The sequence below is a fragment of the Myotis myotis genome, unplaced genomic scaffold (genome assembly GCF_014108235.1).
Source record: "Myotis myotis isolate mMyoMyo1 unplaced genomic scaffold, mMyoMyo1.p scaffold_m19_p_17, whole genome shotgun sequence".
Lineage (NCBI taxonomy): Eukaryota > Metazoa > Chordata > Mammalia > Chiroptera > Vespertilionidae > Myotis > Myotis myotis.
In genome coordinates this window covers 36,522,597-36,544,261 of record NW_023416321.1, presented here as the reverse complement: position 1 = coordinate 36,544,261, position 21,665 = coordinate 36,522,597, and the positions used below count along the sequence as shown (strand labels likewise).

The 21,665-nt window shown below is 55.9% G+C and overlaps 2 protein-coding genes and 1 long non-coding RNA gene across 10 annotated transcripts; 2 read left to right on the top strand and 1 right to left on the bottom strand.

Annotated features, from left to right (window-relative positions):
• The first annotated feature begins 177 nt into the window (after nt 1-177).
• Nucleotides 178-16,759, top strand: CAMTA2 (calmodulin binding transcription activator 2). 8 transcript variants are annotated; one of them, XM_036341142.1, is made up of 23 exons: nt 178-281; nt 1,480-1,573; nt 1,746-1,849; nt 3,061-3,128; nt 3,211-3,346; nt 3,936-4,007; nt 4,259-4,412; nt 4,734-4,868; nt 5,495-6,435; nt 7,078-7,204; nt 8,445-8,579; nt 10,797-10,912; nt 11,543-11,727; nt 12,208-12,286; nt 12,464-12,686; nt 12,923-13,224; nt 14,255-14,451; nt 14,684-14,867; nt 15,072-15,143; nt 15,238-15,258; nt 15,421-15,590; nt 15,772-15,846; nt 15,946-16,759. In XM_036341142.1, the coding sequence occupies exons 2-23, from the start codon at nt 1,543-1,545 to the stop codon at nt 16,007-16,009; spliced, it is 3,591 nt and encodes a 1,196-aa protein (XP_036197035.1). In that variant the 5' UTR covers nt 178-281; nt 1,480-1,542; the 3' UTR covers nt 16,010-16,759. The 8 variants fall into 8 exon arrangements, with proteins under 8 accessions (XP_036197035.1, XP_036197033.1, XP_036197038.1 ...); XM_036341140.1 differs by having other exon boundaries at nt 3,921-4,007; XM_036341141.1 differs by having other exon boundaries at nt 212-281; nt 1,485-1,573; nt 3,921-4,007.
• Nucleotides 10,801-16,026, bottom strand: LOC118671964. The gene is made up of 3 exons (XR_004972937.1): nt 15,921-16,026; nt 11,272-11,420; nt 10,801-10,930 (listed from the first exon to the last, which is right to left on the bottom strand). It is a non-coding gene; the product is annotated as an uncharacterized LOC118671964 (long non-coding RNA).
• A 72-nt stretch (nt 16,760-16,831) lies between the features above and the next one.
• SPAG7 (sperm associated antigen 7) lies at nt 16,832-21,071 on the top strand. The gene is made up of 7 exons (XM_036341160.1): nt 16,832-17,040; nt 19,470-19,537; nt 19,764-19,852; nt 19,994-20,078; nt 20,191-20,280; nt 20,373-20,529; nt 20,621-21,071. The coding sequence occupies exons 1-7, from the start codon at nt 16,956-16,958 to the stop codon at nt 20,728-20,730; spliced, it is 684 nt and encodes a 227-aa protein (XP_036197053.1). The 5' UTR covers nt 16,832-16,955; the 3' UTR covers nt 20,731-21,071.
• Nucleotides 21,072-21,665: the final 594 nt, after the last annotated feature.

Below are 21,665 nucleotides of genomic sequence, written 5' to 3'. Positions count from 1 at the left end.
GAGGGTCACGCCAGTCGGGCGAACTCCCGCCTCCGGGACCCCGGGACCCTGCCCCTCCACCCCGCTGCCTCCTCGGGGACTTCCCGGCCGGGAGCCCCCCCACCAGCGCCCCACCCCGAGCCCCACTGCAGCGCCCAGGTTCCCTTCGCCACCCGCTTCCCCTTAATTGGGAGGCCCCGCCCCGTGCGCAGTGACGTCGGACGCCGCTGTCAGCCGGCGCTGGGGGGGGTCGGTGTGGGGTAGAATGGCCGCTGCCGCCGTCACCTGCGGGACCCCGGGAGGTAAGAGCCAGGGCCCTTGCCCGCCTCCCCGCCCCCGCGCCAGGGGGCGCCACTCCCGGCGCGCCGCGCTGGAGACCACCGCCCTCCTCCGGGCGCTCCGCTCCCGCTTCCGTCCTCCTCCCCCGCGCCAGGGGGCGCCGCTCCGCGTAGGGCCCCACCGCGGACCTGCGCGCGGGGACTGCCTTGGGGACCCCCGAACCCCGACTGCCCCTCGGCGCCGCGCGCCCGCGGACTCTGCCCCGCAGTTTCTCCAGAACATCCCTCCCTCCCTGCGAACCGGAGGCAAGACCCTCCCAGCGCGGAGCCTCTCTGGGGACCACCGCCCCGCTGTGGGGGGCGCCCCCGGCCCGCTCCGCACCCCAGTAGGCGGCCTGGCCCGGACTGTGCACCTGCGCCCTGGGCGGAGTCCTTACCCAGCCCACGCAGCTGAGCTCGGAGGGGCCGCCTCCCCCTCTTCATCCTCGGACACCTGGCGGAGCCGCGCCGACCGCCTCCTCCAGCTCCATCTGTCCCCCCGGGCGGGTGGGGCTGGGGCTGGAGCCGAGTGTAGATGGTGTGGGGTGCGCTGGGGCCGGGAAGCAGAGGCGTTTGGGGAGGGTGGGAGAGAGGTGGGTTAGGGGTGGAGAGGGCTGTCCTGAGGGTGGGAAGCTGGGTCCTGGGGGAATATCCCAGATTGTCCTAGACCTAGGCCTTGACCATCCTGGACCAGAGAGATGGGTTAGGGTCGGTTATCAGATGTCTTTCCTCTTGGAAAAATCAAATAGAGAAGGGACTCAGGGTGTGTCTTCTAAGGCCTCGCTCTCCATTGGACTTAGCTCTCCTGCCCAGCGCCCCACCCCCAGCATCCAGGCTCTCTTTTGCCAAACCATTCTCCAAGGACCGGATGCCCTGAGTCCCAGTCCCCGGGACCGAGCCTACCCTGCAGGACGCCCGCCCCGCCAGCGCCTCCCCTCCCCTCCCCCACCCACCCGTCTCTTCCTGATTACTCCTCTGTCGTGGCTCCCCACTCACGTTGGTTCCTGGCACCAGGTCCGGGTTCTCGCCCTCCCCCATGGCCTGGCTCTACTCTCCCATCAGAGCCTATCCCCTTCCTTCCTCTCTTCCTCTTCTTTCCCATGGCCCAGTCTGTACTGCCTCTCCCACCTCATCCTGGGGAAGGGTGAGGGCTCCTGCCATGACCTGTTCTCTCTTTTCCCAGCACAGACTCCCCCTCCCCCCGGCCCCTCCGGCCAGGGGTGACCTTGCCCCTGGAGCCCTCACCATGAGTACCAAGGACACCACCGAGGTTGCTGGTGAGTCCACAATCCAGGTTCCCACTTTGGACACAACCTTCCTCTCTCCCTGCCCTGTGGTGCGTGTGGTCCTTGGATTCCCTGCTCTCCTTGTTTCAGTCCCCACAGTGCCCTGGATTCAGCCCTCTGCCCTCGGCCAGCACCCTAAGCCCTCCTTTCTCGTTCTCTCTAGAGAACAGCCACCACCTGAAGATCTTTCTCCCCAAGAAGCTGTTGGAGTGTCTTCCTCGATGTCCACTGCTGCCTCCAGAGCGGCTGCGGTGGAATACAAATGAGGTTTCCTAGGGAGCGTGGGGGCTCAGGGCGTGGAAGGTCTGGGGAGAGTGAATGAGGGTCGTCCTGTGTCTGTCCACGCTCCTACCTGCAGAGTGTGGGGCTCTCTGGGGATCACCGGGGAGGTATAAAGACCTGCATCTTGTAGGAACTCACTTCTTGGCATATCCACCTGAGTAAAAATAATAGCTCCACCTTTACAGCATTTCTTACAAACCGGGCACTGTGTTAAGCACTTGACCTCCATTATCTCCTTCTGCAGCTCTGATGATGCTATCTGTAGAGCAAGCTCTGTTATCCCCGTGGTATAGATGAGGAAATGACTTATCTAACTCGCTCCAGAGCGCCTGCTTTTAACCACCACTTATGCTTGCTCCTTCTGGAGGCATGTCCCGTGTTACACACCTTCTGTTCTCCCTACCCCCAGTGCTTTCTATGTACTTGGTGGTTGATCATTATTGATTTGATTATTTGACTAGAAGAGGACTGTCAGTCAAAAGGGGGGTGTGTGTGTGCGCGTGTGCGCGTGTGTGCGTGTGTGTGTGTGTGTGTGTGTGTGTGTGTTATTAGCGCTAGAGAGGTCAGCAGCGCTTCGTGGAGATCTGAGAAGGGATTTGTCTATAGGATGGCTAGGAGTTCCAGACTCAGAGAGATGTGTACATGGCACTTCAGGGTGCCATGAGGTTGTACAGCGCTAACACTGAGGATACTGCTGCTCAGCTCAAGTTCAGGGAAGAACCAATGGTTCGTTCTGGCAGGAATGTAGGTGCAAATGGGTAAACAGTGTGAGCGTAGGAGCAATGGTTGGATCCCTGGTCAGGGAGAGCCTTGGAGTCAGGCTGAAGAGTCTGGAATTCCTGGTGATGTCAAACTATTGAAGTTTTCTGAGTCAGGAAGTGGCACAAACGTGGAATTTGGAGAGGAAGATAATGATGAACAAAGAATGATGAAGAGCTTGGGTCTGGCCCCAAGATAAAAGCCCCAGTTGTCAGGGAGGGAAGGAGTCAGGCTGATGGAATTCCAGAGGTTAGACTTTTGTTTGCGATGGAACCTGAGATTCTTAGAAGGGCAGTGAGCCTTGCTGGGTCAGATAGCTGGCAGCATCCTCCACTAGCTACCAGGACTCAGTGGAGAAGGACCCTGAGGGGGTGGCCAGGAGGCCAGTCTGAGACTGTATGCAGGGGACACCCATCTGGGTACCTCCTCTTCTACAGGAGATTGCATCCTACTTGATCACCTTTGAGAAGCATGAGGAGTGGCTATCCTGTGCCCCAAAGACAAGGTGAGAAAGTTTGTGAAGGTGGCGAGTGGCGGGGGTCCTGGGTTCTGTTCACAGAGCTCAAGGCCAACCCTATCCTCTTCAGGCCTCAGAATGGCTCCATTATCCTCTACAACCGCAAGAAGGTGAAATACCGGAAGGATGGTTACCTCTGGAAGAAGCGGAAGGATGGGAAGACCACCCGAGAGGACCACATGAAGCTGAAGGTCCAGGGCATGGAGGTAAGCAAGGCATCCAGCTCATCTGCCTTGGCCCACCCTTCTCAACCCTTAGCTGGGTTCCAGCCCTGTCAGGACTTGGCACCATTGTCTGCCTCACTACCCGCCCTTCTCACTCGCTTTGCATTTGCTGGCTGATAGCTTAGCCCACCCTCCACACCCCATTTCCTTCCATGTCCCAGCTCTGCAGGCCTTAGGTTATGCCTCCCCTGGAGGACACCCATGCCCAGTCCCCTCACCTCACTTGTATTTCCCTCAGGGGTCCAAGTATTGAACCTCTAAGCACAGGTTTATCTTCCCCAAATCATTGCTCCTCATCTCAGTTGTGATCTTGCCCTGCCCTCCGATTTCTAGATAGTTCTATATCTCAAATGTGATCCTCATTGTAAAGCCCTAGTCCCACTGTTCCCTTCTCCTGCCTCTCATCCATGATTTGGGGTGCTGGGATTTTAAAGGTGTGGGGAAGAGGTGGGGGTGGGTAAGGGTTGAAGAGGAACTGGTGGAAAGATTGGGATTCCTGCAAAGGGACTGAACAGAGGAAGAGTTGGGGAGCAGACTAGCCCTCCCCCCACCCCAGCCTGTCTCCTGGCAGTGTCTCTATGGCTGCTACGTTCACTCTTCCATCGTCCCCACATTCCATCGGCGCTGCTACTGGCTGCTCCAGGTAAGGAAGGAAGCGCTCAGGGAGACACACTCTTCCTGGCTCTTAGAGGGAGATGGGGTCTGGAAGGGTGCAGTGAAGGATGACTAGTTCTGAGTGGGTGCAGGAGCCTGGGAGATACGGAGTTTGGGATGGAGAGAACCAGAACTTGGGGATGGAGCTGGGGGATGCCTGGGGGAAAAGTGAAGACTAGGAGGCTGAGCCCTTGGATCTCAGGACCCCATCGTGCTCTGTGTGTACCCTTGTGCCCGCAGAACCCTGACATCGTCCTTGTGCACTACCTGAACGTCCCAGCCCTGGAGGATTGTGGAAAGGGCTGCAGCCCCATCTTTTGTTCCATCAGCAGTGACCGTCGAGAGTGGCTCAAGTGGTCCCGGGAGGAGCTGCTGGGACAGCTGAAGCCCATGTGTAAGGCAGCAGGGCCAGGACAGTGCCCAAGGGGAGAGTGGAAACAGGGGCCCCCCAGAGGCACCAGGAGCCTGTGGGGTGACCATGTCCCTCTCAGCCAGAGGGTGCTCTCCTGCGGGGGTGCTAGGCCTCCTGGTGAGTTCTACAGTGGAGAAGGGACCGCTGGGAACTACAGATGCAAGCAGTCTTGGGGCTGCTGGCCTCCTTGCACCTGGCCAGAAGTCTTGGAGCATCTCAGGTGCTTGAAGGAGCCGAGCTGTCAAGGGGCTCTGGGGACTTTTGTGGGGATCCCATAGCACTTCCCCCCCAACTCTCCTCTAGTTCATGGCATCAAGTGGAGCTGTGGGAATGGGACAGAGGAGTTCTCTGTAGAGCAGCTGGTGCAGCAGATCCTGGACACCCACCCGACCAAGCCTGCACCACGGACCCATGCCTGCCTCTGCAGTGGGGGCCTTGGTTAGTGACCCCCAACTTTGGAGCTCTCTTCCTGTCTAGTCACACTGCACTTAAGCCAGGGGGTTATCTGTCTTGCTGGGATTTGCATGCCTTCCCATCTGGGTGCACCCTGACCCCGGCTCCTTTTACTTGAGTCTTGGCAGCCCAGCTTTTTATCTGCCTTCTACCGTTAGCAACTCCTTCCACCCCAGCACTACCACTTGGACCCAGCCTTAGCTTTACTGCTAAGTGGTACCCCCTTGGCTCTGTTCTTTTGTCCTTTTTTTACGCTTTTACCTATTTTTCTCACCTTTCCTCCAAACCCTCAGTCCGCCCCCCACTCCCCCATGCTCCTTCAGTCCTGTTTAACGTGGGGAAGGAGGAGTGCTTCTGCTGCCCCCCAGTGGCCATAATCAGTATTACATCTCTGGTATATAGCGGAGTCCCAGGAACTACATGAAGGTGTGGGGAAAGGTGGGGGTGGGTAAGGGTTGAAGAGGAACTTGTGGGAAGATTGGGATTCCTGCAAAGGGACTGCACAGAGGAAGAGCTGGGGAGCAGACTAGTCCTACCCCCAACCCAGCCAGGGAATGATGGAGAAAGACGTGTCATATCCCTTCTCTCCTCCCCACCTCTTTCCATTCCAGGTTCCGGGAGCCTTACACACAAATGCAGCAGCACAAAACACCGCATCATCTCTCCCAAAGTGGAGCCCCGAGCTTTAACCCTGACCTCTATCCCCCATCCCCATCCCCCTGAGCCCCCTCCACTGATAGCCCCACTTCCCCCAGAGCTCCCCAAGGCACATACCTCCCCATCTTCTTCCTCCTCTTCCTCCTCTTCCTCAGGCTTTGCAGAACCCCTAGAGATCAGACCTAGCCCTCCCACCTCTCGAGGGGGTTCATCGAGGGGAGGCACCGCTATCCTCCTTCTGACTGGACTGGAGCAGCGTACTGGGGGCTTGACGCCCACCAGGCACTTGGCTCCCCAGGCTGATCCTCACCCTCCCATGAGCTTGGCAGTGGTCGTCGGCTCTGAGCCCTCTGCCCCACCAGCTCCTCCCAGCCCTGCCTTTGACCCTGATCGTTTTCTCAACAGCCCCCAGAGGGGTCAGACATATGGAGGGGGGCAGGGGGTAAGCCCAGACTTCCCGGAGGCAGAGGCTGCCCATACCCCCTGTCCTGCCCTAGAGCCTGCTGCTGCCCTGGAGCCCCAGGCGGCTGCTCGGGGTCCCCCTCCACAGTCAGTAGGAGGTGGGAGGAGAGGAAACTGCTTCTTCATTCAAGATGATGACAGTGGAGAGGAGCTTAAGGTCCAGGGGCCTGCCCCACCCGTACCTTCACCCCCTCCTTCACCACCCCCCTCACCTGCCCCCTCGGAGCCATCGGGCAGGGTAGGAAGAGGGGAGGCCTTGTTTGGAGGAGCTAGTGGGGCCAGCGAGCTGGAGCCGTTCAGTCTTTCATCATTCCCAGACCTTATGGGAGAACTCATCAGTGACGAAGCTCCAAGCATCCCTGCCTCCAACCCCCAGCTCTCACCTGCTCTTAGCACCATCACAGACTTCTCCCCAGAGTGGTCCTACCCAGAGGTGAGTCTCTCCCATCCCTGTCCCCTCTTACCCCCTGGTATGGGGCCTAGTTACCATGGCTGCTTAGTTCTCCTTCCAACCTCTGTTTTTCCACAGAGTGTGGCTTCTTTCCTGTTTCTGTAGTCCTTCTGACTCACCCTTCTCCCTCCCTTCCCCTTCCACGGGGTTGTATGAGTCCCCAAGTGCCCAGGGGACTTCATTCCCTTGGCGACTTTCACAGGGAGGGAATTGGGGCAACTTAGTGCGGAGAGAAAACATAGTCGGGATATGATTGCAGACTTTGAGAAGCTAAAGACTGTCTTCATTAGTAGAGAAGTTCTGCTTTATGCTGCCGTAGTGAGGGAAAGGAGGACCTGCAGGTGGGGCCTAAAAAGGAACTTCCTCCTGATGACAGCTATCTGCAAATGAGTCGGTGGCCTTGGGTGAGGCTAGCAGACTCAGGTGGAGGGCGGGGATGTTGGGGAGGAGGGACAGGCTAGCTGACCTGACCCCAGTGGGTCCTGTCCAGTCCCTGTATCACCAAGCTCAGGCACAGGGCCTGCCACATAGAGATACACTCTGAGAGTCTACATTAATGAATAAGTGAGTGAATGAATACCAAGCAGAGCTCTAGCCACATGGCCTTCTGACTTCTGTCTGCAGGGTGGGGTCAAGGTGCTCATCACGGGCCCGTGGACGGAGGCCTCCGAGCATTACTCCTGCGTCTTTGACCACATCGCAGTGCCCGCGTCACTTGTCCAGCCTGGTGTCTTACGCTGCTACTGTCCTGGTATGGGGATGGGGACTAGTGGGGGAAGGGACTAACTAATGGCATTTAGGACTTCTGGAAGCACTGGGGACAAATGTGTTGAGTTGTTCCTGAGAGCACAAAGCCCTCATTTAGTCTTGAGGCTGAGTCCCATGGTCCCCCAGCAGGCAAATGAGTCTGTGCTTAGGTGTCAGAAGGTCTGGGTTCTGGCCTGAGAAATCTACTCCTTACTGGACTAGTGACCTTAGATACGTCTGCCCTTTTCTTGGGTCCTTGGCCTCCCCTCCTGTAAGGTCAGGTATTTGACCCAAGGAGTCTTTAATGTCTGTTCCAGCCTTAAAGCCAGAGTCTAGCTCTTGGAAGAATGAAAAGGGAGAGATGTTGGTCTCCTTCAACCAATCTTGAGACTGAAGGACATTGGCTTCCATCTAATACAGTAACTGTTAGCCACATGTGCCTATTGCAATCAATTAAAATTAAGTAAAATTTAAAATTCAGTTCCTCAGTCGCACTAACCACATTTTGAGTGCTCAGTAGCCACCTGGCTGGTGCTACCCTATTGAGCAGTGCAGATAAGCATTTCCATCATTGAGGAACGTTTTGTTGGACGGTGCTGGTCTAGACGTCACTGCCAGGGCAACCTCCAGTGTCTGCCCTTTTGCCACCAACCTTGCCCCTTACCCTGCACTCAACAGTCAGCCTTACTGTGGGACCCCAAAGGCTCACCAGGGACATGGTGACAGCTTTGTTCTCAGTGCGTGTTCTCCCCATCTCAACAGCCCTGTTCAGTGGTGCACAGATGGTGCATCAGGGACCAGGGCCTGATGGCTTCCTTTTCAAGGCTATAGTTGGGGCGTCGCCCTCACTAGACACCGTTGGTGAGCAGCTGGCTCTCCTTCCTCCCATCTTAGTAACAGGGTCATGACGTCTGGACACTGATTCTGGGAGACCAAGGGGTTTCTATGCCATCAAATTATTTATTATAAGTATAGGTGTCTCTTGACCCTCAGCTTCCAGGCCTTGGTGCTGAGTAACAAACATCCTTAACTACAGGGTCTAGAGTCCGTAGCAGGTACCGAGTTCTCACATGAATGGAATCCCTTCCCAGTTAGTGCCAAGGCCACCGAAGCCAGCAGCCTCTTGGCCCACAGCGGGGAAGCTGGGAAGCTCAATATGAAATGACCAGCTGTAGCTCTAACACAGAGGGCCAGAGAGGGAGCTGCAGGGAGAGAGCCCTCCTCACTGACCTTGCCCTCCCCAGCCCATGAGGTAGGGCTGGTGTCTTTGCAGGTGGCCGGGCGGGAGGGACCCCTTTCTGCTTCTGTGCTCTTTGAGTATCGAGCCCGCCGATTCCTGTCACTGCCTAGTACGCAGCTCGACTGGTTGTCACTAGATGGTAAGTAGCTAGCCCTTTGATCCCAAGTGTCGGGCCCCACAACTTTGGAGCATGACACTCCTAGGTCCCCTCAGCACTCAGGTGGCCACCACCTAGCCCACATTTACCAGTCTTTTCTCAACTCCTGCTTCACTGGTCGTTTCTAAATGCAGCAGCAAACTTCCCTTCGCTCCTCTTCCCTGTGCATCTTGGAGCCATGTTTGTCTCAGTTCTTGCTCTGTCTTCTCCATCCCAAAGGATGGGATCTAGGCAAGCGAGGCCAAGAGGCGGGAGCAGGGACAGGGTCTAGAGCAGTGATGGCGAACCTATGACATGCGTGTCAGAGGTGACACGCGAACTCATTTTTTTGGTTGATTTTTCTTCGTTAAATGGCATTTTAATATATAAAATAAATATCAAAAATATAAGTCTTTGTTTTACTATGGTTGCAAATATCAAAAAATTTCTATATGTGACACGGCACCAGATTAAGGTTTGTCAAAATGCTGACATGCCGAGCTCAAAAGGTTCGCCATCACTGGTCTAGAGCAATATATATATAGGACGTGCAAGTATGTACATGTGTATAGACATGTATTGTTTTCCTCCCCATAAAGATAGGTATTTATTATAGGAAATTATAGAAAAGCACAAACTACAAATGAAAACTGCCGATATTACTACTCAGTAATATCTACCACTTTAATAGCATCCTGTACTTTCTCATACAAACACACTTTCTTATACAAACACAGACATGCATACATGCATGTGTATGTGTGTATTTATTTTTTAAGTATTATTTTTATTGATTTCAGAGAGGGGGAGAGAGAAACATCAATGATGAGAATCATTGATCGGCTGCCTCCTGCATGCCCCACAGTGGGGATCGACCCTGCAATCTAGGCATGTGCCCTGACTGGAATCGAACCATGACCTCCTGGTTCATAGGTCGATGCTCAACCACTGAGCTGTGCAGCCTGGGCAGTGTGTATTTATTTAAATCCAGCACTGGCTTTGAGAAATTGTTTCTCTCGGCTCCTGCTTCTTTCTCAGGGTGTGCGCTTCTCTGTCTTCTCCTCTGGGTGTCTCTGTTGTTGCCTCTGGGTGTCTCAGCTCTGCTGTCACCCCGTGGTGTCTCCCTCAGGGCTCGTCCTGGCTCACCTCCCTCAGAGCTGCCCCTTCAGGGGGCTGTGTGTGGGTTGCCCGCAGCCTACCGTGGGATCTTGCCAGGTCTCCCAGGCCTGTTCTGTCTGTCCTGCTGTGACTGCCTCTCGCCTTCCTTTCCTGTCCCTGTTCTACCATCTCTCCTTCCTCTTTCATTTCTCCTTGGACCAGGGTCTTAACTTGTCCCCCTTCTTCTCTTGTTGCTTGCTTGGTACAGTCCCCAGCTTTCCTTCGTCCTCTCTCTCCTCTCTTCACCTTGTTTATCCTTTCTGCTCTCTCTCCTCCCTGTTATACAAAGGTCTCTGCTCATCCTTCTCCACCTTCCTTCCTCCCCACCATCACTTCTGTGCCTCAGCCCCTTCTGCCTAGCATCTCAGAACATCCCTGACCTCCAGCCTGTTTCTCGATGCTTGTTTTTCCATGGCTCTGATCCCCTCCCGCCCCTCCTCCTTGTCCTTGTGTGATCTCAAGAGGGGACAGATATAGCTTGGGATGTGTGTGTGCGCGTGTGTATTTGTGCATGGGGTGAGGGGAGGAGGAGGAATGGATGGCTATCCATCTCTGTCATGTTCCCTCCCCACCATCCTCTTTGTGGACAGCTGTGGGGGGCCAGGAGGAAGGGGCGGTGCTTTTCAAATCACAGTTCCTGAGCTCTTTGGGGCTGTGGCTAACAGAGAGCAGGGACCCTGGAGTCCTTCAGCCCCAGCATGGGGGACAGAGGTAGTGTCTGGGGCAAGCGCGGACAGTGTTTCACCTAGGGGAAGGCTGAGGGAGTGTGTGTGATCTGGAGCAGTTCGGGGCTGGATACTATGTGGGAATTCCTCCTGTCTCTGTGCCTTGAAGGACACAGTTGTGGTTCTGGATTCTGGTCCTGGGTGGATGAGTAGGGTTAAGAGCCCTAGCTTAAGGACTGAGTTTCAAAGGTGGGTGGGTAAAGGGGCTGTTGTTTTGGAGAGAGGAAAGAATATGATTCAGTGTCTTTACCTCCCAGATCCTGGGATAGGTCTAGTTCTGTGTTAAGGGCATCACCTAGACCCTGCCCGTAAGCCTCCCATACCCTTTCCCCCTCAGACAACCAGTTCCGGATGTCCATACTGGAGCGGCTGGAGCAGATGGAGAAGCGGATGGCAGAGATCGCAGCAGCTGGGCAGGCACCTTGCCAGGGTCCTGACGGGCCTCCAATGCAGGTACTTCCATGAGGGAGCCTGGTGGATGGAGGGAGGGTCTTCCTGCAGAAAATGGCTCTGGTGTGTGACTTCTCACTCCCCCGTCCCCAGCCCCTCGGCCTGCCCTCCTCCCTAATCCCTGACGTCACCTGCTCCCACCCCCGCCCTGTGGCAAGAGTGGCTATTCTGGGCACCCTCTTGGCATGACAGGCTTCAGACTATTTCTGGGCTGAAGAAGGGTGGAGGTGAAGGAGAGGGTGGGGGAGGGGACCAGGAGGTTGGGGTTCAGTGCTCTGGGAGTCCTGCGTGTCTGAAGGAAGAAGACTGGGAGAGGACTCTGGGTTCTGAAGGGGAGAAGCACCTGTGGATATGGCACTAACCTGAGCTGACGTGAAGGCACAACACGGGCCAGGGTGTGTGAGATCTGGCGGCCAGAGGGTCTGCAGGAAGTTGGCTGTGGGAGGAGGGGACATCCAGGAACTTGAACTGGGAGAACTGACAGGCCGTCAGAGGTCTGTGTGGTGGGAACCTGGAGTGAGAAGTGTCGGAGGGGCAGTTAGAAGCTGAGAGGCCAGGTATGGGATGGCCAAGGCCATCTCAAGCCAGAGGACCGGATGCTCAGTTCTCTGCATAAGGTTGTGTGTATTGCAGGATGAAGGCCAGGGGCCCGGGTTCGAGGCACGGGTAGTGGTCTTGGTAGAGAGCATGATCCCACGCTCCACCTGGAGGGGTCCTGAACGTCTGGCCCACGGAAGCCCCTTCCGGGGCATGAGCCTTCTGCACCTGGCCGCTGCCCAGGGCTATGCCCGCCTCATCGAGACCCTGAGCCAGTGGCGGTGAGCAGGGGCAGCAGGGCGGGGACTGGGCAACCACTGGAACGGAAGTGTCGGGACTGAAGCCTGCTAAGAGGGGGCTGGAATCACTGGGAAGGAAGAGGGGCTGGAAGGTTTGTGTGGGAGGAATTTTAACATCCCCTGAGTTACAACACTGACTTCTTGACCGCCTTACATTTATTTATTTTTCCATCACCATTTATCCCCTCTGTGCCCTCTTCCACGGCCACCCCTCCCCCCAATCCCGCAATCACCACACTGTTGTTCATGTCACGAGTTCCCTTTTTCTTTCCTTTTTGTTCAATCCCTCCACCCGCTCCCAACACCCCCACCCCCATCACATTTATTACTTTCTGACTGCCTCATCCCACTGACTGTGGTGCTTCTAGACAGCTGGCTTCCCAGTCCCTTCAGTTCCCTTGTCCCCACTTTGCCCACTTTTCCCCTAACTGGGCTCTGCTGTCCCTTCCCCAAACCCTCCAGAAGTGTGGAGACCGGAAGCTTGGACTTAGAGCAGGAGGTTGACCCGCTCAACGTGGATCATTTCTCTTGCACGCCTCTGGTGAGGGTGCTGGGGTCCCGAGTGCATGTGGGGCGTCGGGAGAGGGGAAGGGTGCTTTGAAGGGAGGGCCTGCGGGAGTGGGGAGTACAGGGGACTGAAGATGGGCCACCAGGAAAAGGGCCTTGGCCTCACCTCTGCCTGTCTCCCCACTCCTGCCCTTGCCCTGCCCCTCCTTAGATGTGGGCGTGTGCCCTGGGACACCTGGAAGCCGCTGTGCTCCTTTTCCGTTGGAATCGGCGGGCGCTGAGCATCCCCGACTCTCTGGGCCGCCTGCCCCTGTCTGTGGCTCACTCCCGGGGCCACGTGCGCCTTGCCCGCTGCCTTGAGGAACTGCAGAGACAGGAAGCTTCAGCTGAGCCCCCACTTGCCCTGTCGCCACCCTCCTCCAGTCCAGACACGGGTGAGGGTTACCCCTCACCTTTTTAAGAGGGGGATGTGGGTGAGACAGTAGGCCAGGGGCAGCTGAAGAGTGGGAGACACAAAGTGTGAGAGGAGGGAAATCGAGGAGGAGGCAGGGAAGGGGAGATCCTACTAGCAAGGACAGCCAGGGAGACTGAGAGCAAAGGCGGGGCAGGTAGGTGACTCTAGGATGGCAGATGGCCCCTGCTGCCCTCACCCTCTCCCCTTACCTTCCAGGTCTGAGCAGTGTCTCCTCGCCCTCAGAGCTGTCCGATGGCACTTTTTCTGTCACATCAGCCTATTCTAGTGCCCCAGATGGAAGTCCTCCCCCTGCTCCTCTGCCAGCCTCTGAGATTATTATGGAGATGGCCCCAGGCCAGCTCTCCTCTGGTGCCCCAGAGGCCCCCCTACTCCTCATGGACTATGAAGCCACCAACCCCAAAGGGCCCCCACCCTCACCACCTCCTCTCCCACCAGCCCTGGATGCAGGGGCTGCTCCAGAGGACGCTTACAGCCCACCGGCTGTGGACGTGATCCCGGTACTGCTTGTGTGATGGATTTATGAGGGCTAGAAAGAGGGGTGCAGGGGTGGGGGGAGGCCGACTAGTTCATGAAACAGACTGAGTCTTGCTTCAGTTTGGGAAGGAGCAGCTATTGGCCCTCATTTTTGGACAAGCAAGGTAATCCTTTGCTTAACTTCTATCAGAGCTTAACTCAGAGTCATGAGGCATCAGAGCTTAAAAATTCTGGGGAGTATCTTCAGTTAGAGCTGGATTGTAGGGGTTGCCTGTTGATCCATGAAGAGACAAGCTTCTTGGGGAACCAGAGACATAGAGGGAAATGGGGAGGGTTGTGGAAGAGAGAGCTTAGCAAGATGGAGGTATCTGGCAATGACTTTTGGTGAGGAGGAAGCCTGTACATAGTAAAAGCTAAGAAACTCTTGTGGGATAAATGACAGAGTAAATCTTTAGGTATAGCAGCAAGAACCGGAGGACATGCCTGCTTTAGAGAGGCTAATGGGTTAGAGAGGTCAGGGTAGCACTGTAAGTACAAAAACCTGGAGACTTCCACAAGGTAGGCGGTGTTACATGTGGCCAGCAGGAAGTGCTGCAGGCTGCAGGACTGGAGCAAAAGCAAGGCTGAAGCCATCAATAGGGTCATGTGGTTGGTTGAGCTGGTTCTTAGAGAGCTGAAGGGGGGTGGGGTGGCAGGCATGGCCAAACCTGGGGGTAGGATGGGCTTGCATGGGCCAGACCTGGGTGGGACAGTAAGCAGTCAGCCTGGAAGGCTAAATCCTTCATTGCTCAGCTTGAATCTCCATTTGGAGTATGTCCTCCCTGTCCTATGTTCTCCACAACGTCTCAACACAGGTGGAGACCCAGTAAGTACGAATGAATGAATCTGGAACAGTGGCTGAGAAAGATGGGGTGAGACAGGACAGCAATCCCTGAGGCCTCACCCGATGGGAGAGAAGGAACAAGACAGGAAGGGGACCGAGGCGACAGCTGTGTCAGGGCAGGAACATCTGTCACTGGGGACCCCCAAGGCTCACCCCGCTTCTCCATCCAGGTGGACATGATCTCACTGGCCAAGCAGATCATCGAAGCCACACCAGAGCGGATTAAACGAGAGGGCTTTGTGGGGCTGCCTGAGGCTGGAGCCTCAATGCGGGAGCGGACAGGGGCCCTGGGGCTCAGCGAGACCATGTCCTGGCTGGCCAGCTACCTGGAGAATGTGGACCATTTCCCCAGCGCCGCCCCTCCCAGGTGACCAGCTTAGGACAAAGCCTCCAGATTCTTGTTTAAGGGAAGATGGCAAGGGGAAGGCAGCTTCCCCATAGCCAGAGATCCATTCTGGCAGAGGCCCTACGGGCCTTTGAGGGCATTGAAGCTGGCTGAGCTCTGAAGCCATGCTCTCCAGGCTCCGTTGCTGGGGCTGTCCCTGGGCAGAAGAGGGACTTCACATGCCCCGTGACTTGTCCTCTCCCTGTCCCTGCAGCGAACCGTCTTTTGAGCGGGGACGCCTGGCGGTCCCTCCAGCACCTTCCTGGGCAGAGTTTCTCTCTGCATCTGCCAGTGGCAAGATGGAGAGTGATTTTGCCCTGCTCACATTGTCGGATCATGAGCAGCGGGAACTGTACGAAGCAGCCCGAGTCATCCAGACGGCCTTCCGAAAGTACAAGGTCAGGAGGCTGGGAGGTCTCAGGGAAAGAATTACACAATCTTTGAGTCAGGGGAGACTGCGGACTCCCAGGACTTTGGGAGGGAGAGCAATCATCCAAAGTGGCCTTGGGCTGAAGGCCAGGGGACCTCGGGGAAGTTGGAAGGACAGATCACATGTCTATTAGGTGGGCCTTTAGGTGCTGAGACTTCCTGCTTTCCCCTAGGGCCGGTGGCTGAAGGAGCAGCAGGAGGTAGCAGCAGCTGTGATCCAGCGCTGTTACCGGAAGTACAAACAGGTGAGACCCTGCTCTCTCTAAGGCATAGCCAACCACTCCCACCCAGAGCATCCAGAATGCTGCTGGAACCCTGACTCCCTTCTCTCTCCACAAGCTGACCTGGATGGCACTTAAGGTATTAGGCATGAGATCCGGGTGTGAGGTTGTCTGTGGTGATTCAAGCCTGTCCACGAGCGCGTGGATCAGAGAAAGACCTGCATCAGCTGAACTTGGGGTGACCCTCAGGGGTCTGGTTTCTGTCCCTCCAGTTCAGCCCGCCTCTCCTCCCCGCTCCTAGTTTGCTCTCTATAAGAAGATGACGCAGGCGGCCATCCTGATCCAGAGCAAGTTCCGAAGCTACTACGAACAGAAGCGGTTTCAGCAGAGCCGCCGAGCAGCTGTGCTCATCCAGCAGCACTACCGCTCCTACCGCCGCCGGCCCTCGGGCAGCCTGCCGCCCCGCAGCAAGTAGGGGTCCAGCCCCAAGCCCTCTGTGCCTGCCCACTGCATCCATGCCCACAGCCCATAGCCCCCCAACTCCCAGCTCATCGTCCTGCCCCCAGTCCTTCCTTGCGAGGGTCCCAAAGGGCTGAGGACGGGATGCCTGAGTGTTGTGTCAGTTTTCCTCATCTTTTCTTCCTTTTGCCAGAAGCTCCTTTCTCACCAAAAAACAGGACCAGGCAGCCCGGAAAATCATGAGATTCCTGCGGCGCTGCCGACACAGGTGCCCATTCTTTCTCCTGCTGGATTCTGCTCAGCCACCTCCATCACCCACCTCCCCTGGTCTGCTGATCTCACCTGACTCCTTCCTGTTTCTCTGCAGGATGAGGGAACTGAAGCAGAACCAGGAGCTGGAAGGGCTGCCCCAACCTGGACTGGCCACCTGACCTCTCCCCACTCGGAGGCCGCTCCTGGCAGTCTGAAGGGAGAGGGCTCTCGGGGGAGGAGCCCCCTGTCGGCAGCTTTCCTCGTCACTTTGTTTGGAGATCTTCCTAGGTCTCTACCCTCCCCCCCTCCGAAGTGCTGAACTCCCTCTCCCACCCCCAGCTCCTCTTCCCTCCGGGTCGTGCCCCCTCTTTTGGTCCCCGGCTCCAGAAGACCCACGCCCCACATACCTGCATCTTCAGCTGTGACCTCCGGAGCCCCGCCTGCCCCTTCCCCACAGCTCCATCCTTGCCTGCACCCGCTCACCCCTTTCCCGAATTGCCTTATTTATTTGTTCGAAGCGTCTCTGAATGTATCGGCCTGGCCCCACCTCTGCCTTCGCTGCGCTCGCCCCTCGTGTTTCAGGGCTGACCGTGCCCCAACCCGACTCCGCATGTTCGCGTCCGTTTCCTCCCTTTCTGGCCCTGTCTTCCCCCCGTCACTCCAACTCTGGCCACCAACGTCGGGGCCACAGGGGAGACTGTATATAGGAACACGTTGCGGAGTCCCACCCCATCCCCTGATGGGAGGGGGTTTGTAAATATGTAACATACAGAGTTTAGTGAAGAATCTATTTAAGGCGCCCGGGGAGGGCTGCACGGCCGGGCTTGTGGTTCCCAGGCGCTGTGGGGGGCCTCCGCCGGCCCCACGAGCACTTTCTACTTGTGCATGGGCTTAGTTTCTAAGAAATGCCATTAAACATCGCTGCACCAGCCAGCCTCCGACTTCTGTCTAAGGGGGAGGGGAGGGCCGGGGCGGGGCTTCGGCAAAGGAGGCTGCCGCGCGCCCGGCCAGTTCAGTGCCTGGGCGGGACCGGTGTGAGGTTTTCCACCTCCGACGTGTTTCCGGCCTTAAAGGCATTTCGCCCTTCCCTTTAAGACGCACCGCCCCGTCTCTGTCACTCCCAAGATGGCGGACCTACTGGGCTCCATCCTGAGCTCCATGGAAAAGCCACCCAGCCTCAGTGACCAGGAGACTCGGCGCAGGGCCCGAGGTGAGGATCCCAAATTCACATCTGCTTTTCTTCATTCGGTTCTCAGGACCGCATTCTTCCTCCTTTAGACGGTGCCGCCTCTTCCACCTTGAAAACCCCCTCAAAGGCCCCTTCTTAGGCCCCCCAGAATCCCTACAAGGTCTGCTGACCCGCCCGCTGTTCGTAGCGGACGGTGATTGGCTTCCCGAAGCCTAGTGCCAGTTTCCTGCCTCTTTCCTGGCCTCGCAGTCCTTGTTTTCTATTCGCCAAGAGGCCCGCCTGTCCGCTGCTGGCGTGCTCTGATTGGTAGATTGCCTCCGACCCCACCCAACTTGGTGCTTCTTGACCCGCCTTCGGGTCGCAGGAGGGCGTATTCGGCCACTCAGCCCCTCCCAACTCCGGAGTGTCCCACGACCCATTCCCATTCTGATTGGGTCCAAGACACGCCCATCCGCAATCCTTTCACCTCTATTGGCCATCTTAAAGGCCTGCCTATTAAAGGCCTTCCTCTGGCCCACCCACCCACCTCAAGCACCTCCAATTGGTTGATGGGTCCTTTCGGTGCCCTTATGCCCCTCCTACTTGATTTAACCTCTTTCCTACCCTGCCCATCTGTAGCCTTACTTTCCCCAGTTCTCCGAGCGGGCGGTGATGTTGATTGGAGAGAAGAAAATGCCTCTGTCGGTCCGATTGGCTGTAGGCACTTGGGTTCTCTGAGTGACTTCCCTGCAGGCGGGCTCCTGAGTTCGCCCGCCAGCGTAGGGCGCGGTCGGCCTGGCGTGCAGCCGTCCCCTGGGTTGCTGGTGCTGCGGCGTGTGAAGGAGTCAGACAGAAGTGCCTTGGGAGGACCCAGCCCCCAACCCTGCGAGACCACAGACTAGCCCCGGCCCGGCCCCCGGCTTTCCACCCGCCCTAGGGGCCAGGGCAGGCCGGATGCCTCCAGTGAGCTCAAGTGCTGCTTAATAGCGAAATATCTATTATTTACTGAACGGTTGCTAGGAGCCAGGGGACCCTCCGAAGCCCACAGTCTGAAGCATTGATGGAATGCACGTTGATTAAATGATCACATAGAAGTTTAATTATCAACTTGATAAGTACTCTGTGAGGAAAAATAGTTATGAGAGCGACCCCCGAGGGGCCCTTAACCTAGCCTGTGGTGACCTGGGATCTGAAGTGAAGGATAGGTGCTTCAGTAAGAGGGGGAGCGAAGTGTTACAGGCAGATGCGTATTTGGAAGCTCTGAGGAAGGAGGGAACATAATGGACCTGGCAGTTGGGATTATTTCATGCTCGCCATGACTAGGTGCGGCAGCAGCTGGCAGACTAGGAAGCCAAAGTTGAGTTCAGTCACTTGCCTGAGGTCACAGGGTTAATAAGTGACAGGGTTTTGAATCCAGGTGTGGCTTTTAAGCCTATGACCTTAACCATCATCATTTGCCATCTCCGATACAGAGAGAACTCAAACCAGTTGTGGAACACTCAGTGGCCACTGATGGTCAGAGCCCTTGATGTCAAAGAGGTGAGAGCTCCTAAGCTGTCAGGGGCCACAGAGAATAACCGGATAGGAGGAGAGCAGGGTCCCTGCCTCCTAGAGCGTCTAGGATGGTAGGGGAGACATATTGGTTCTCAGCACATGCTGTAGTGGATGTCTGAGCCGAATGTGTGTGGGCCCCAGAGGAAGAAGTGAGTAACCCTGACTCATGGCAAATCTCAAAGTTTGCAAGAGGAGGAAAAGCATTTCAAGCAGAAGGAACAACATGTGCAAAGGCAAGGAGTGATTAGGAAAATGGGAAGAGGTCAGTGCAGCTAGAGCTATTTGGATGCTGTGGAAGGAATGGGCCTTAAGGATATAAAGGATTTAAAATGACAGAAGAGAGGAGAGGGGACATTAAGATGTAAGGATGGGAAGTTCCTCTACAATTGACTGAACACCTACACTCTCCAAGGAGAATGGTGTCAGATTAGTCATTTCAGCTTCATCTTGTCTGTAGAAGTGAGAAGTTTCGAGGGGCGGGGTTTACAAAATAAAGGTAGGAAGTTAAATAATTTCCCCTTTCCGATGTAGACAATGAGATGATAAACTCTTTAAGGCCAGGGCTTAGTCTGGTCTCCTTACCTCCGCAGGTGCCTTAGAGTTCTTTGTATATTGTGGGTATGAGATGTTTGTGAATCGGTTTCCCCTGTGAGATTGGGAAGTGAGGGGAAGCATGATTCTAATCTTTGCTCCTCCTCCTCCGAGCTCTTGAAGGGCAAAGCTATGTCTTAAAGAGCTTGGTGCTCCAGGGCCTAGGACAGTGCCAGGTTTAAACATCGATAAATGCTTGGTGAATAAACAGCAGCCCTCCCTTCCTAGCCTGAGACCTCCCAGTGGACACCAGACCTCCTTTGAAGCCTTCCAACCTCCCACCCATGCGTCTGCCCTGGCCTCATGCTGCCATTTCTCACCCCCAGAGCAGGCTGCCCGCCTGAAGAAACTACAGGAGCAAGAGAAACAACAGAAAGTGGAGTTTCGTAAAAGGGTGAGAACAACTGGGGAGATCAAGGCAGCCTCCGGAAGGGTTTCCAATAAGTCAGAATTAGAACTCGGTGATTTTGAAAATGCCTCAGGGGACATGAAGCCTGGAAGCCAATGGCATGGAGGCTGGGTTAGGTGTGGGGAGGCAGAGGCCCGTTGGCCCAGCTGGGAAGAGGGAGATTGGGGCAGAGCCATCGTCTCATATCTTCTCCCCTTTTCCCTCTCCCAAGATGGAGAAAGAGGTGTCCGATTTCATCCAAGACAGTGGGCAGATCAAGAAAAAGTTTCAGCCGATGAACAAGATAGAGAGAAGCATACTGTGAGTGTCTTGGCAGGGGAGGCAGGAAACGGGTGGCCAGGGCGGCATGAGAGGTCCAGTGGGGAAATCCACAAGAGGAGGGTGCGAGGCCCCCTCATGGCTCTACATACTCTTTCCTCTCTGTCCTCCCGCCCTTCGCAGACACGATGTGGTAGAAGTGGCTGGCCTGACATCCTTCTCCTTCGGGGACGATGATGAATGTCGCTATGTCATGATCTTCAAAAAGGTAAAAGGCCTGAGTTCCCCACTCTCTCCCTTTCAGCCTATGCCCCCCTGGGGAAGAGAAATGAGATGAAACATGTATATGGAGCCTTGACGCCATCATCCCTCTTCCCCAGGAGTTTGCACCCTCAGATGAAGAGCTGGACTCCTACCGTCGTGGGGAGGAGTGGGACCCCCAGAAGGCTGAGGAGAAACGGAAGCTGAAGGTGAGTTATGCCTGGCAGTCCCTGGAGCCCACCACCTGGGAGGGGTTTGGGTCAGGTCCCTGAGCACCAGTGCTCCACTTCTGCACCCCTAGGAGCTGGCCCAGCGGCAGGAGGAGGAGGCAGCTCAGCAGGGACCTGTGGTAGTGAGCCCCACCAGTGACTACAAGGACAAGTACAGCCACCTCATCGGCAAGGGGGCAGCCAAGGATGCAGCCCATATGCTACAGGCCAACAAGACCTATGGCTGTGGTGAGGCCACAGTGGGGGCTGGCGAGGGTAGGAGAGGGAAGGCTAAGGCACAGGGATCCTAGGCCCTCCCCACCCTTTCCTCTACCCCTAGTGCCCGTGGCCAACAAGAGGGACACACGCTCCATTGAAGAGGCCATGAATGAGATCCGAGCGAAGAAGCGTCTGCGGCAGAGTGGGGAAGAGTTGCCACCTACCTCCTAGGCACCCCAGCTCTCTGGGACGGGGTAGGGAGGGACAGGCTGCTGCTATTAAAACCCATTCTGGAGCCCCACCTCTGAACCACCTGCTAACGGCCATCACTTAGGCTGGAGGAAGCAGGTGTTTGATTTGTCACTCTTAGTTTGGATATGTATTTGGTTTTGTGTGTGTGTGTGTGTGTGTGTGTGTGTGTGTGTGTGCGCGCGCGCGCGCGTGCATGCGCGCTGTGCACAAGAGAGTGAATGCACAGGTGGGTATTTAATCTGTATTATTCTTTCTCCTTGGAACTTTCTTCCCCATGGGGTTGGGGTTACTTTACATTCAATAAACACTGTTTGAACCAATGTCTTGGTTTGTTTAAACAGAATAAGAGGTGGGTCCTGAAGAGGAAGAGAAGTGATTTTAGCTTGAGCAGGATAAAACTGTTGTTTGTGTAAGCCAAAGATAGCCAAATATTGGCACTTTCATAAGAGAGAGTATTTTAAGAGCACAATTGCTAGGGCCAGATGGCCTAGTTTTGGATCCTGGCTCTGCCAGTTACTGTTACGTTGGGTGCGGTATTTGACTTTCTTGTGCCTCAGTTTCCTTACCCATAAAATGGTGATGATAATGGTAACTATCTGAAAGGACTGTTTCAAAGGTTACACAGGTCAGTATATGTCAGCTATGTAGAGCAGGTGCAGGTCTTTGAGCTCCATCCACAGACGTGGTAGCTGCTCTGGTTTTCACGGTCATCTCACAAAGCACCCGACTTCGGCACCACACACACTGCAGACTGTACGCCAACTTACCGGCGGATCTGATCCAGCTTCCCCTCACGGTGATGTCAGACCCCGGTCCCCCCCTGCTCATGGTTCTAGTTCCATGTTCTGTCAGTGCTTCCAGCTTCATTTCACATGTGGCACCTGCTTCCCCCAGCTCCTTCACAATGTGAACTC

Coding starts and splice junctions, on each gene's coding strand:
- SPAG7 (XM_036341160.1), top strand. CDS start 16,956: ATGGCGGACCTACTGGGCTCCATCCTGAGCTCCATGGAAAAGCCACCC. Junction 19,538..19,763: donor AAGTGGAGTTTCGTAAAAGG/GTGAGAACAACT, acceptor CCCTCTCCCAAG/ATGGAGAAAGAGGTGTCCGA. Junction 20,530..20,620: donor CAACAAGACCTATGGCTGTG/GTGAGGCCACAG, acceptor CTCTACCCCTAG/TGCCCGTGGCCAACAAGAGG.
- CAMTA2 (XM_036341140.1), top strand. CDS start 1,543: ATGAGTACCAAGGACACCACCGAGGTTGCTG. Junction 10,913..11,542: donor CTGACGGGCCTCCAATGCAG/GTACTTCCATGA, acceptor TGTGTATTGCAG/GATGAAGGCCAGGGGCCCGG. Junction 14,868..15,071: donor CGGCCTTCCGAAAGTACAAG/GTCAGGAGGCTG, acceptor GCTTTCCCCTAG/GGCCGGTGGCTGAAGGAGCA.